The sequence below is a fragment of the Schistocerca serialis genome, chromosome 1, assembly GCF_023864345.2.
Source record: "Schistocerca serialis cubense isolate TAMUIC-IGC-003099 chromosome 1, iqSchSeri2.2, whole genome shotgun sequence".
NCBI classification, from domain to species: Eukaryota; Metazoa; Arthropoda; class Insecta; order Orthoptera; family Acrididae; genus Schistocerca; species Schistocerca serialis.
In genome coordinates this window covers 797343240-797359364 of record NC_064638.1, presented here as the reverse complement: position 1 = coordinate 797359364, position 16125 = coordinate 797343240, and the positions used below count along the sequence as shown (strand labels likewise).

The following is a 16125-nucleotide window of genomic DNA, read 5'->3' as shown; positions in this document are numbered from 1 at the left end:
ATCAGCCAATAACACCAACAGCTACACCATACTGAATGCACCATAGGTCGCTGCATTGGTCTCTGTCCTGAAAAAATAGTGACCACCTGTTTCATAAGTTCTCATGGGAGCCAAGTACAGCACCCTGGATCTAGGTCTTGTCATGGTCCTCTGTACAGCTGCACTGGTGGATTCTAACATTCTGGTCATGTTGTTATATCCTCTTCACAATGATGAGACCCTCCCATCATGCTTCATGATCATTGAGCATGTCTCTAGCTTCTGTGTGCCTCCCATCTTCTGCAGCTGTGGACTGTAGTAGGGCTACATATGCAGGACATGGACAATGTCTGTGTGCTTTTATCTTCTTACTGAAGGGTGATTATCTTCCACTTCATGTGTGACATCTGACAAGCAACAAAGGTTATGATTCAACCCTAAGTAGCACTTCAGCAACTTTTCTGGTGGTCCCCATTTCTGCACGGGCATAAAAACACATACCAAGTCTCCTGGGTTATATCTCATTGGCCAGTGCTTGGTGTTATAGTGCTCTCAGTCTTTCTACTAGGTGTTCTGGTATGCGAGCAAGCTGTCTTGCTTTTCTGATCATGGTGATGAGGTGTTTCAGTTTCATCTGACTGAAATGGAAATAGTGTATCCATTATTATTTCAGCCTCATAACTGTGGAGCAGCAAGACTGATGTGAAGTCTGCAGTTTCTTGCTTCACTGTGTTTTATGAAAATGTTGAGACAGGCAGTATTGTATCCCAAACTCTCTACTCAACACCAGCATACATCAAAAGCTTATCTTCCAACATCATATTAAAGTTTTTTTGAGGTCTTCCATCTGTGGATGGTAGGCAGTCATCATACTGTAGGTGATGTAACTTGAAATTACCTCTGATGCTAGTGTCAAATGTAAATCTTTTCCATGATCAAAGACTATAACAAGGGATGCTTTGTGCTTCAAAATGATGTCTTCTACAAGGAACTTTGCAATTTCCAGAGCTTTGCCAGTCTACACAGCTTTGGAGACACCATAGCAGGTGAGGTAGTCAGTGCAGACTATTATCCACCAGTTCCTATTGTCTACTTTGGAAAACTTTCCAAAAGTTCAATTTGCATTCACTGCTAAAGGTGGTATTGGCACAAGATGACCCAGAGGTAATAGTGGCACAAGCTTCTGACACTGACATTCCTTGCTGTTGGTCATGTAGATTCTTAATTGAGCAGCAGGGTCCTGGCTAGTGACACCCACTTCTGATGCTGTTTTGAGTATTTAAAAATCCCAGGTGGCCACATGTTGGAGCATCATGGGAATACTTCCAGTCAGCTGGCTGTAGATGACCTGGGATGATGAGCAACTACTTCTGCCCCACTGGACCATAGCTCCTCTTATACAATTCTCTGTTTTTAACTGAATTTCTCCAGGTTTCTTCTTCTTCAAGGCTTCTATGGTTTTCAGTGTCACTAAATGCACTGATGACTGAGATTTCATCCATACTGTTGTGTTCCACCAAAGGATTCCTTGAAAGGCAATTTGCATCCTTGTGTTTGTGTCCACTTTTGTATTCCATTGTGACATTGCAGTTATGAAGCCTCACCAGTTGACCCCACAGTTGCTTCATGCTAGTCAGCCAGCATAGAGAATGGTACTCCATCACAATGGCGACTGGTTTGCCAAAGAAATATGGCCAGAACTTGATAGCCCAAACAACTACAAGACATGCTTTCTCAGTTGTAGAGTATTTTGTGTTGGACTTGGAGAGTACTCTGGATGCATAAGCTATCGCCTTTTCAGCACCTTCTTGAATTCACATTAGTACTGCACATATCCTGTAGCTACTAGTATCAGTGTGAAGTTCTGTCTCAGCATTCTCATCATACAATCCTAGGACTGGAGAGGATGTCAGGACTTCCTATAGCACAAGGAAAGAGCCTTCTTCCTCCTTGTTCCTGGAAAATTTGTCATTTCCCTGCAATTGTTTTTGCAAGAGCCATGGTTGGTACAGTAGTCCTTTACAAATTGCCAGTAGTATGAGCACATTCTGAGAAAACTTCTCACATCACAAATGTGCTGAGGAGTCAGAAAATCTGTCACTCCTCTTATGTTATCTGGACTGGAATGGACTCCTACTCCACTCACTAGGTGAACCAAGATTTTTATATCATGTGCAGTGAAGAGCCACTTTTTTGGATTCTGGTGGAGGCCTTCAATCTAAACAAATTCAGCATAATCATCAGGTGGCTTAAGATTTCTTCAGATGTATTCAAAACAATGTCAATTTCATTCAGATAATGAAGTCATGTTGTCTATTTGTGTATCAAAGCAAGTTATCATTCATATGTTTGAAGGTGTCTGGAGTTTTACACAGTTCAAATGGCACAATTTAAACCTATAGAGGCTATCAGGAGTTGATCAGGTAGTTATTTCCCAGTGAGCTGCATCAAATCAATTTGACATTAATTTGTCTGCATGTCAATGGCTGAGCAATAATTTGCTCTTTTCAGGCAGTCTTAAGGTGTCATCAGTGTGCAGCAGTGATTTTGTTCAGTCATCAGTAGTTGACATGTAAATGCCATGCTCCACCTACTCCACAAGAACCAAGGACTCTGCAGCTTCAATGATGTCACCTAGCAGTGTCTTCTCCTCTGCCTCATAGATTATCAATCGTTCAGCTGGTGATACTCTGTATGAGCGCTGGCTAGTTGTTAAATACAGTGTTTTACCATGGGCTACTTGGTCTGTCTTTTCTGCAGTCTGGACTTGAAAGCATTCAAAAATGGATGTGAAATGGCTATCACTCATTAACTTCATTCCTTGGTCAGGCCAGATGCTGTTGGCTGTACAATAATAGCTTCCTCCATTGCGTCATTTGTAGTAGTAGCAGAGCATAATTCTTCATCAGTGACACTAAACTGCCCTTCCTGAACTGTTAACTGTCCCTAAGCACCTTCCTGTAGGGATAAGTTGTCACAGCTCATGGCAATTAGTGATTCAATGTTCTCCTTGACCACCTACAGGGTGTATGATCATGGCTGGCATGTACACTTCTCTTGTGAGTCTGGGTAGCTTTTTGCATTTGCCAGAAGTTTCACAGTTTAACTGTGCATCTCAGTTGATGACTTTATCTCATCTCATTGATGATACCAGGATAACAACGTCTTCAACTGGGAAGAACTGCCTACAGCAAATTTTGTTGCATATGGACATTAGAATAGCTTCATCATTCTGGAGGTTTGATCTCCCACATTCTATAACTGCTTGTGATGCCTGCAAGGAAATATGTTGAAGAATAAACAATATGAGTACATTCAGTTAAAATGACAAATTTGATGGAATGTGTTCTGTCACTGACAGTTATTCTTGCAATACATGTTCCTGTCAGCTGTATGTATTTCCCATTTGTGACTTCCAGCACGATCTCTTTCATATCACAAAGCACAGTCTCCTTCATCTGATGATGAAAAGCATCTTGCATTATAGAAAAGGAAGCCAGTGAGCGGAGCAAACCAGCACCTGGACAGGTTAGCCATCAGTGATGAAGACAGTGAGATTTCCTGACACCTTGGTGACTGTCATCCATGGTGGGTTTGCGTCTGTAGTGGCCTCACCTTCATAGATTGTAGCCTTGCTTAGTTTTCCTCAATTCAGCAGCTAGCAAGTGGGTGGCACCTCTATGATGGAGAATGGCTACAGCATGTTGGGAAGTGATCTCATTCAGTGTATGGTGATGGGCTTCATGCAACAGTTGACAATAATCATATGCAGTTAAGTGCTGTGTATAGGACTGTTGTGATGATTGACAACTTGTGGTATAATAGGCGTTGAACATTTGCCTTCTCTCTCTGCAGTAGCACACAACAGTCCAGGGCACTGAAAGTGAAAGCATACTGGCATGTTGTTCCATGTTCTCCAAATATCTGTTCTCCTAAGGGATGTTGTACTTGGTGGAAGAGTGAGCTGTACCTGCATTGGTCAGATGTTGAGTTGTCTTTTGACAGTTTGGCATAAGTCTCGGTTGGCTGAGTCCATTCTTTGTGGTGTGTTCAGATAGGTGTGGTGATTGGTGCTAAAGATTGATACACATATTCTTCAATATTTTATTTTACCTCATGACATATGGAATTAACTTTTATGGCTGCTATCTGTTGTGTTCTTAGTCTGATATTTCAGGCTGCCATACATTGTTGTATCTCTTCTCTTACTATACAGCATATGAGAGAGGCAAGCCCATGGTAGTCTCCCACTACTGTCATAGGAACCACATTTGGCAACTGATCATACCTCTTTCTTCAGATTCTTTTTCTGTTACACTTCCTTGATTGCCTAAACCCACTTGATGAATATCTCTGTTGTCGTGATGTACTTTACCAGAAGCTGCTCCTTCCATCAAGTGTGAGATTTTGTCAGTTTCTGTCATATTTGGATTCACTGTATTGCAAAGGCTCAGAATATTGTGTATATATAATTGTGTTGTTTCCCCATATCGTTGTGACCTGATATTCAATTGTTATTCCACTAAGCAGCCTTTTTCTAATTGACACCAGACATTTTCTTCAGTTTCAACCGGATTTTGTACCAGTTATTGAGCTTCTCTTTGTTGTTTTCAAACCCCTACTGGACTGTACCGTCAAAATAAAAGTACACATTTGCCAAACACATAATGTCATCCCACCTGTTGTATTTGGAAACTCAGTAGAATCTTTCAACCAGAACTGTGAGAACTGTGGATGAACTGGAGAACTCTGGAGAATTGTGATGGATGTCTGATGTGTAACCACACATCAGACATCCATTGGTCTCTTGAATATATGGGTCTTTGGACTGATGGGCTGATTGTATTCTGGTTCCTGTCTGTGTAGGTGATGGCTTTTACATTACCTAATTGGAGCCATGATGATGTAAATGTTTGGAGTACTTGGCATCCTCACCAAAAAATGTGACATCATAATTGCAAGCAAGTCAAATCCAAAAGCACTGTTGTCAGTGACATACATAACTTAGCATTGAAAGCAAGTTTGTTATGACAAGTAGTGTTCAACAAGAACAACCTTGACCAACCTAGATGGAGTGTGCAGCTATTTATACAAACATTGAATATTTCAGAATGCTGGTATTTATACACATAGCAGATATTCAAGAATTTACAAACATTACAAACATAAGATATTTCAAGAAGTTTCCAGAAATAATAAATACTAAACAACAAATAGTTTCTGCTGGTCAGATTTAAACTGGTGACCCATGACACATTAGCCAATGATGCTAACCATTACACCATATTGCATGCATCACAGCATTTCCATTGCTGTATTTTGTGTGACTGGACACTATTATATTAAATTATGCAGTTATTAGTTATTCATGTACACAGCTACTTCTAGTAGTTCCATGTATGTAATATAGTTACTTCATACAATGGTATGTGGAAATCCACAAGAGTGATTCATAGGACAAACAAATAACCTTTTTTTATTAATTCATTTAGTTGGTTTTGAGACATTGTCTCACTATCAAATATTACCATTAACAAAACTCCATAAATTTAAAGTAAATGCATCCTTGAACACAGTTTCATTAAGGCCCCATATCCTGCGTTAAAATTGTAGAAAGGTCATACACAGGCTCTCATTCAACCATACTAGCAATGACTTATTTATAATGAGCAATTCACTTGTTTTGGTTTGTATCAGATACTTGAATCCTGTTTTGATAATTTTATATCAACAACTTTAGTGTTTTCCTGATGTATTTTGTTTCTGTCTGTATGAGCATTGTAATTCATTTCTTCTTGCCATCAATAAATTCAATGATGTCAGCAGCAAGTTCAAAACTCATCATACTGACAGACAAGTTAACCATAGTGTTGTCTATGACTCAGATGCTATGTGTGAATTGGTGGGATGTCAGCATTACGTCCCAAGTATTGGGAGCACATCCCAAGCCCATTCAGTGGGAATTTGGCTCACATCAGTTTGAGTTTTTTACATTTGTTACTTTGATGGGATGCTTTATGATGTATAATTTGTCACTTTGATGATTTTGGTTTGGTAGAAGCTACTTATAGGGCAAGAGTCTGGTAGAGAGTGATGTGTCTTAAATGTTTGTCTAGTTATTAGTGTAATGGAGTAGGAAAGTCAGTGACTGAGTTTTCCTGGCTTTCTAGAACCTAAAACAACATTTATGAAAATGCTTGTCATCAAAGTCTACAAACTGATGCCCTATTCAGCTGCCTAGCTTTATTGTTTATTGATCTACATTAATTTTGGTAGTTTTCCTTTCTGGCACACCACATTGCCGTAGTGTGGCAATTCAAGGCTTCTGCTGGTAACTGCCTGTAGTCAATTCAACAACTCTCTCATCCTATTTCAGCATGTCAAATCTACTTGTGGCATTCAGTGATCCAACATGTAATATTGTGATGGGTAGGAAGAGGAGATACAGCATGTTTCAACTGACTCTCACATTCACATTTAGACCCCAGTAGTCCTCAGTTTGAGTCTACCAGGAGAATTTTCTTTTTTCCCATTTTTTTCAATTTTTCTTGCAGGAGTTAACAGTGTATTGGCAAGGATTTTCATTTATTCACTATCTGAATGTATAAACCAGTAACATTTTCTGCAAAAAATTAGTAATTATATAAGTCCATACACTATCAATAGTACCAATATGATGATAACACACACCACAGATGATTTTTTAGGGTAAGTACTTAAATAGAAATGTCTTCAGAAACAGGGTCAACTGAGACACCAACAATTCCATCTTTTGTTGTATTATATCATGTTCATTGTCTTAAAAACAAGAGTACAATGCTGTAAGAATACTCCAGTATAAACTATATGTTCATGTACCATAATTTGTATTGTGGCTTTACATTACTGAGCTGCTTTAATGAGGTAGCTTCATCACATTATATTATTCCAGTAGAAATGCATTCTGGGCTGCCTGCACCCAGTCTGCCAGAACTTAACTTCATAATCATTAATGTATATGGAACACTAAGTGGTAATTCATTTATTTTTATGAACAAGGTGGAGGTTATGCTGAACAGACGGAGCCCATGTAATATGAAGATAGTGTACTTTGTGTCTACTTTAAAACTGACTTCTCAAAAAGCAGTGTTGCTACGGATATTTTAATAAACACAACAAAACCATTTGATATGGTTCATGCAATAACCATCCAACAAGATCAAAAACATACATAAAATCTGTCATTGACATAGTACTTATCTCAGATACAAACTATGCCTTCACTAGCAATGTACTGGGCATGGGTTGTAGTGACCATGAGGCATAATTATTATGCACACAGATGCAAAAAAGTTGTGACAGTTACAAAAAGGAAACTAAGAAAAGAACAGTTATTGGAGATAATATTAGAATATTTAACTTCCTATTACCTAAGGAAAACTGGGAAAACATTTTCTATGAGAAAAATGCTGACAGCATGAACATGTGTTTCAAAAATATCTTCCTTTATTACTTTAACGCAACTTTCCTTCTTAGCATCAAAAGTTAGATGTTAAGAACAAAACATAATGGATAACAAAAGCCATTAAAATTTCCAGTGATGGAAACAGATTACTGCAGTACTGATGTAAAATATCAGGGTCACTCCAAAAGAAATGCACACAATTTTTTTTTTTAAATCCATCTTTTATTCTACATGTTTGAAAGTTTTACAGTGTGTAGATACATCCTTTAGGAACAATATTTTCATTTCTCCACATAATTTCCACCCCTCTCAACTGCCTTACACCATCTTGGAACAAGTGCCTGTATACCCACACGGTAAAATTCTGGACCAACCTGTTGGAGCCACTGTTTGGCAGCGTGCACAAGGGAGTCATCATCTTCAAACCTTGTTCCACGAAGAGAGTCTTTCAGTTTCCCAAAGAGATGATGGTGACATGGAGCTAGGTCAGGACTGTAAGGTGGGTGTTTCTGTGTTGTCCATCCGAGTTTTGTGATCGCTTCCATGGTTTTTGACTGACATCCGGCCGTGAATTGTCGTGCAACAGCAAAACATCCTGCTTTTGCCAATGTGGTTGAACACGACTCAGTCAAGCTTGAAGTTTCTTCAGTGTTGTCACATATGCATCAGAATTTATCATGGGCTCCAGAATTTAGCATGGGCTCCAAGTTCCACTTGGCACAATGACCACAAGCAAGAGTCACTCGGAATTGAAAAACACCGTAGCCATAACTTTTCCAGCAGAAGGTGTGGTTTTGAATTTTTTTTCTTGGGTGAATTCACATGATGCCACTCCATTGATTGCCTCTTCATCTCTGGTGAAAAATAATGGAGCCATGTTTCATCACCTGTCACAGTTCTTCCAAGAAATTCACCTCCACCATTCTCGTACTGTTCCAAAAGTTCGCTGCATACCATTTTTCTTGTTTCTTTGTGAGCCACTGTCAACATCCTGGGAACCCACATGGCCCAAACCTTTTTTTAACACCAACACTTTCAGTATTCTGCAAACACTTCCTTCCCCTACCCCAACTAGCATGACAATTCGTTCACTGTGATGCGTCTGTTAGCAGTCACCAATTCGTTAACTCTCTGCACACTGTGAGGACAATCCTCAATATTGCCGTGCCCGTTTTCATCATGTAACCTGCTTGCCCACCATACTGCGATCGACAGCAGCATCTCCATACACCTTTTTCAACCTCTTGTTGATGTTCCCCATTGTCTCGTTTTCACAGCACAGGAATTCTATGACAGCACGTTGCTTCCGACGAACGTCAAGTATAGCAGCCATCTTGAAGACATGCTGTGACGGCACCACTCATGTGAACAGGTGAACTAAGTTTGAAAACAAGTGGGAAGGATGTATCTACACACTGTGAAACTTTCACACATGCAGAATGAAAACTGTATTTTTACAAAAATAGTGTGCATTTCTTTTGGAGTGACCCTTGTATATACACTGTTCCAAGAACTGTTTGCCTCTTCTAATATCTACAAAAAAATCTATGTTAGAGTATTCATGCAGGGAAAAATTATGTACAACAACTATCTGATAAGAAACTCATCCCAAATGAGAGCCATGGAGTAGGTTAGCAACAGAGAACCTTTTAGTACATTGCTTAAGAAATAGTACGTATCTTTCTCATGCGATGGACTCAATATTATATTATTGTGGCTTCTACTTGCAAGTCAATAACAAATTTACTTTTGTCATTAATGACAAGCAATGACTATATTACTGTCAAGAGTACACAGTGTAAAGAAGAATGTTATTTTCAATGTATGTCTATGAAATAATATAACATCGAATCTTATGCTTGAAAATGATATAAATGCCAAAATTGCAATAGTAAAATAAAAAGATTTACAGCTAAAATCGAATATAATACCATTAAAAGAAACTTTCACCCATGTCACATGATCTCACCTTATGAGACACTGTGAATAAGTTTCGAATTTAACCTGGATATTAGCACCAAGTCTGATAAGGAATTTTACATCACCACCTCTCCTCTCCATGCCAGTAAACTTCTGTGGTGGCAAATTTTGTCCCACCACCAGGATATGGAGCAGCTACTAAGTCAAGCACCATGACACAGATGTGGGTTAAAAACTTCAGCTACAGTGACAGATAATATGGTACAACCTCTGTGATTTTCGTCTAATTTCACCACCTCTCCTCTCCATGCCAGAAAACTTCTGTGGGGGCAAATTTTGTCCCACCATCAGGATATGGAGCAGCTACTAAGTCAAGTACCATGACACAGATGTGGGTTAAAAACTTCGGCTACAGTGGCAGATAATATGGTACAACCGCCGGCCGAAGTGGCCGTGCGGTTAAAGGCGCTGCAGTCTGGAACCGCAAGACCGCTACGGTCGCAGGTTCGAATCCTGCCTCGGGCATGGATGTTTGTGATGTCCTTAGGTTAGTTAGGTTTAACTAGTTCTAAGTTCTAGGGGACTAATGACCTCAGCAGTTGCGTCCCATAGTGCTCAGAGCCAATATGGTACAACCTCTGTGATTTTCGTCTAGTTTCCAAAACATTTTTGCATGCCTTAAGTAATATAGGAGCATGCTGGTAGGAGAAAGTGTAGTTTAAAGTATTCTATTGCAGTGTATGATTTCTGTTGCTATTGGTGAATATTTGGGAAGCAGGGAGTGATACACACATTAAATATTTTACATACTTTGCTGGGTTATCACCCAGTGCCTTTGCACCAATATATTAGCATTGTGCATCATGTTACATTTACTGAATGGGACAAACCTTGCACTATCTCTATGAATAGTAACCCACAAAAAGAAAAACGGGATAAACCCTTAAAGTTTTTGACACATGGCTTGTGTGGTATTTTAATGTAGTTTGGTATGTCTTCAGTAACATTAAGTTCTGTCCATGTAGTTCCAAACTAATTGATTTGCTACATATTGAAGATCTTCCCTGATCACCGGAACCCCAACAATGTGAATACAAGCTGCCATAAGAAGCTTAAACATTAAAATTGATGTGGCAGACTTGCAGTAATAAGCAAAATAGCCAAAAGCATCCTCTCATGTTTTGGAGCTAGTTTACAACTTTCTTCTTCTCAGCAAGTCGTGAAATTCTTTTCTGCAGTTTGCATTTATTTTGAAACTGTTCACAGTATATTTTATATTGACTTAGGAAACAATTCATGATACATTTCCAATAGTTTGTCTGTCACTTGCAGTATAAATAAGGCTGGTAGATGTTTATTTGTCTAATACCAATAGCATGTAAAATGGATAATACTGTCTTGATGTGTGGCTGGTGACTGTGAAATTAGCACAAAACAGTGTAAAAATGACTGTCATGGTGAGCTGTGTTAGATATTGGAGAAGTGTATTTTTTTTCTCACACAGATACTGCTTCATGTAAGCAGTAAATGAATGAATGAACATCTTTACCGATACATTGAATACTTGAGCCCCTTCTATGTGTCACATAATGACATATTTATCTTAGTGAGTGAACCACAGCTTGCACAACTGAGTAGACTTGCTGAAGTCTAATAGTAAAGAATCTGTTGACTTTACAACACACAGGGAAGGTGGTCTCATTCAAAAGGGCTACCAGGGTAACACATCTCAGAGTATTGAGGCATTAGCTTACCAGGAGAAATCATCTGTCACAATAAAAAGGAACAGTTACTGTTTATAAAACAGTTGACATGAACATTTATATACATCATGAATGGCAGATTTGATATATTCAGCTAGCATGGCACTTCTCATAAAAGAAACCTGGCACACAATTGCCACCATTATTTTTTATCTATTGTTTTCATGTGTTATACTTTGTGAGTCAACCCTTTGTATTTGCCAAAATGGTTGCAACCTATTTAATTTGGTTTATTGATACTTATGCATCATTTCTTACAAGATAGGTCAAAAGGACAAAAACAGGCAATGTCTCTATGGAAAAGAACTTACTGCAGTGGTAACTGAACTAGTAATAGACGTGTATGCTCTAGCACTACCTCAACTCTATCTGTTGATTACTTTAACTTAATCTGTATCACCAACACCACAACCCATTAAGTATCACTGACTTTACCTGGTTGTTCTCATTTAGACATTACACTCAAACTTGTAGCACACACACAATCACTGAATTAAAGAACTGGCCAAGAAAGAGATGTCTCCCAAATGGTGTATATCAGTAGCAACTGCAAACCAGCGATAAATATGCAGCACACCAGCACTGATGGAGCCTTCATGGAAACAACCAGTTTGAAGAAACCATCTCCCAACATAATTTTGATGAACTAATGGCCCCAGTGAAGATCCAAAAACCTATGCTGCAGTTCAAGACTTTGTAAGAGAAATACTGGAAGGATTCTGCAGTTGCTTAACACCTTGACCCACAAGATTCTCCACTACCGTTAAACTTCCATATGCAGTCTTGACCTGAAGGCCATCTGTGTTTATCCACCACAATGAGTACATACATAGTAAGATAACAAGCATTATCATTACTAACGTGAGGGATGATGCTACTGCATGGTATAAGCTTTGCTCACCTGATATAACCATGTCTAAATCTGAAGTTAGTGTCACAGTCAAAAATATAATTTTTAAACACCAATCAAAGTCACTTCCTGCATGGCTGTCCATAGTTATACTTCACAAACATTGCACAAACTAACAATAAAGCTTATTAAGTCATTGAGGTTGAGTGGCCACCAGCTACAGTTCTTACTTTAGCCAACATTATTCATCACCTGCCCATAATAAGTGGATGATGCCACCAACATGTAACTTTTTAGCAGACTGTAACCTCAGACATGCCACTTTTCCTAATACTGCTGATTTAGTGACTTTGATGCTCCACACCTACCCAGCAAGCATAAACTCACTTGGAGTCCTTCTTGTAATGATTTTGTGATTGCTCTGTCTGCTGAAAACTGTTTTATGGATGAACTGCTTTGTTTCTCCCACCCTTCAGGGCCAGGGCCAAGTCCAGGGTGTCTTTCCATTAAAATGCATTTTACAGTTTAGTTTTGACGGAAGTGTATCTGCATCAAGCTTACAGAACGTTTGAGATTCCTCACTTTTGCCTCTCTCTGGTACTTTGTTTTTGTCCACGTAATGGACTTGCTTCACTCAAGGGTGTGTCTTGCCATCTTGTGTGACAATGAATGAATATGAAACTTCCTGGCAGATTAAAACTGTGTGCCAAACCGAGACTCAAACTCAGGACCTTTGCCTTTTGTAGGCAAGTGCTCTACCACCTGAGTTATCTAAGCATGACTCACGACCCATCCTCACAGCTTCAATTCTGCCAGTACCTCCTATGAATGAATATGACTGCTTCTTATCTCTCTAAGTTTTGATACACTACTCGATTGAAAGACACATAACTCTTGAACCAGATGTCAGATTTCATCAATAAATTAAAAATTACACAAAATATATATTTAGGATGTGTTCTGTAACAAGTTATTCTTATCCTTAACTTAATGTTATAGATCAGAAATGAGTGTGGTCAGTGAAATAGCATGTCACTGCCATGTCTCATGGTTTCTGTTTAGGAAACAGTTACAAGTTAGGTGAGTGCTTTTATGGGAGGCATGAAAACAAAGTTAAACATACTTGACAAATTTCATTTCATCCATACTCAGAACTAGTATTCAGTTTCTTTTCTTTTGAATGAAAAATACCCACCAGTGTTTGTCTCTGCTCAACTCACGAACACATTCCTACTGCTTCTGTTATGAATATAGGTGCATCATATCAGTGTTGCCAACTAACACACCTTTTTCAGTTTCTGTTTTGGGCTGTATACATCCCACATTGTGAATCACCAGTTCATTCCTAGACATATTTTATTATTCCACTACAACATAGCAAATACAAAAATGCTTATTAAGTTGTCTTTTTATGGCCAGTGCTCATGTGGCATGAGAAGTTCAAGAAGCATGTTGTCCAAGGAGCTCCATTGTGTCTTTCTCCATTTAATGTTAGGTAGTTTTTCATCTGTTTTTAAATGTTTTCATGGCTGCACAGCCATTTGGTTGTGTGCCTGTATTTATGAAAGTCTGAGTACTGCCAGTACTTTTTAGATACTTGGCCACAATAATGCGTTCACTATGCTGTTTGTAGTAGCTTACCTGCATTCCTATTTTCCTATTCATTATTAAACCCACTCCTGCATTACCCCTATCAGACTGCCCAAATCATTCATACATTCATACTGTGCAGAGAAATTATTTGCTGCTTCTGGTGGAGAGAGAGGAGAGAGAGAGAGAGAGAGAGAGAGAGAGAGAGAGAGAGAGAGAGAGAGAGAGAGAGTGAGAGAGAGAGAGAGAGAGAGAGAGAGAGACCAAGTGGTGTGTGGCAGAGGGCACTATTCATGCTAAAGTCATAGTTCCCCCCTCTGTTCCACTCGCAGATTGCACAAGGGAAAAACGACTGTCTGAACATCTCAGTATGGGCTCTAATTTCCCTTATCTTTGAATGGCGATCATTGCACGCTTTGAAAGTTGGTGGTAACAATATATTCTCTACATCCTCGGCAAAGATCAGCTTTTGGAATTTAGTGAGCAGCCCTTTCCGATTAGAGTGTCATCTGTCTGCAAGTGTGTCCCACATCAACCTTTCTACAAGATTTGTAACACTCTCACGATGGCTAAATGTAGCAGTCATGAATCTTGCCACTCTTCTTTGGACCTTCTCAATGGAAGATATTGTTCTTTCACCTTTTTGTGAAGGGCATCATTGATGTGTTTGTGCTTTATTGACAATGAATATAGGGTAAAAGAAATACATACATATAATAACATTCTTATGAAAAAATTAATCAGTTTTAATGTTTGATATGACACCTCAGTCAAATTTGTTTCATTCATTCATATAGCATTAAGAAAAGCTGAAGTATGAAGTGTGTGAGAAAAATAATGAGACTAAAAACACTGCAAGCAAATAATAATTCTGTGTTGTTCTACATGTTGTTCTACATGTATAGACCAGATGCTCTGCTTGAGTTTCAGATCTGCACAATCACCATGTGATTTTTGAGAGTGCCATTGTTGAAGTTATGTTTTTGTGGTGTGTTACAAAAATCCATGAGTGTGACCACTGAACAGTTGAAACAGCCCTATGTGGAACATTCTTTATCACAAGCACAAATTTTTCGCTGGCACAAACCATTCTTGGAAGGCCAAAAACATGCTAGAGATGAACTTTCACTTTAAAAAACAATGAAAGCATTAAACATTTGCAAGCTCTTATGGAATTATTCCTCCAGGAAACTTTGTCAACCAAGTGTTCTTGAAAGGCTTACGAAAAGGCTCAATGATGAGACTGGACATTGCAGACAAGTGGATGTCACACAGCCACTTCCATCACAGAATTTTTTACCTCAAAAGGCACTCCAGTTGTTTTTCAGCCCTCCCCCCCAATTCACTTGATCTGAGTTCTTGTGACATGTTTTATTTTCTGAAATTAAAAAGTGTCTTAAAAGGACATCATGTTGAGACTCTGGAGAACATTCAAAAGAATGTGACCAACATGTTAAAGACCTTACCAGTTACAGTCTTTCAGTAATGCTACCATAACTGGGAACAATGGTTCTACTGGTGTATGGCTGCCAAAGGGAACTACCTTGAAGGAGACAATATCATTGTTAGGAAATAAAATAAAATAAAACAAAAACTTTGGTGCATAAAAAACAAGGATCATTACTTTTCTCACACACCTCATGTGTGCTACAATTTGCAGTGCATTTGTTTCATTCACTGTGTTTTGATGTTAGTTTATGATCAGTTACAGGGAGCACTCATCAGGAGCAGCAGCAGCAACCAGGGGCAGCAGCTGGCAAGCTCCGTGCATGCAATAATTCTTGCTGCTCCCAATCTGCCCGTAAGGTGAGCCTTTTCACTTCCTATTCATCCTAGATAACAAAAGAGTATCATTTATGTTCTTCTTGCTCTATACAGTCTCCCCCCCCCCCCCCCCCCATGAACCATGGACCTTGCCGTTGGTGGGGAGGCTTGCATGCCTCAGCGATACAGATAGCCGTACTGTAGGTGCAACCACAACGGAGGGGTATCTGTTGAGAGGCCAGACAAACGTATGGTTCCTGAAGCGGGGCAGCAGCCTTTTTAGTAGTTGCAAGGGCAACAGTCTGGATGACTGACTGATCTGGCCTAGTAACAATAACCAAAACGGCCTTGCTGTGCTGGTACTGTGAACGGCTGAAAGCAAGGGGAAACTACGGCCGTAATTTTTCCCGAGGGCATGCAGCTTTACTGTATGATTACATGATGATGGCGTCCTCTTGGGTAAAATATTCTGGAGGTAAAATAGTCCCCCATTCGGATCTCCGGATGGGGACTACTCAAGAGGATGTCGTTATCAGGAGAAAGAAAACTGGCGTTCTACGGATCGGAGCGTGGAATGTCAGATCCCTTAATCGGGCAGGTAGGTTAGAAAATTTAAAAAGGGAAATGGATAGGTTAAAGTTAGATATAGTGGGAATTAGTGAAGTTCAGTGGCAGGAGGAACAAGACTTTTGGTCAGGTGACTACAGGGTTATAAACCCAAAATCAAATAGGGGTAATGCAGGAGTATGTTTAATAATGAATAGGAAAATAGGAATGCGGGTAAGCTACTACAAACAGCATAGTAAACGCATTAT

General features: G+C 39.3%; 1 protein-coding gene across 11 annotated transcripts in view; it reads left to right on the top strand.

Moving 5' to 3' along the window:
• The window catches only part of LOC126483787 (putative thiamine transporter SLC35F3), a 647658-nt gene that overhangs the window by 344397 nt on the left and 287136 nt on the right, over positions 1-16125 (top strand). For all 11 annotated transcript variants that reach the window (XR_007587781.1, XM_050107011.1, XM_050107014.1 and 8 more), the window contains one exon: positions 15252-15352. Coding sequence is in view for 10 of the 11 variants with exons in the window: in XM_050107011.1 (XP_049962968.1) it covers positions 15252-15352 (101 nt within the window). In the remaining variant the exon portion in view is untranslated. The remainder of the gene's footprint in view (positions 1-15251; positions 15353-16125) is intronic.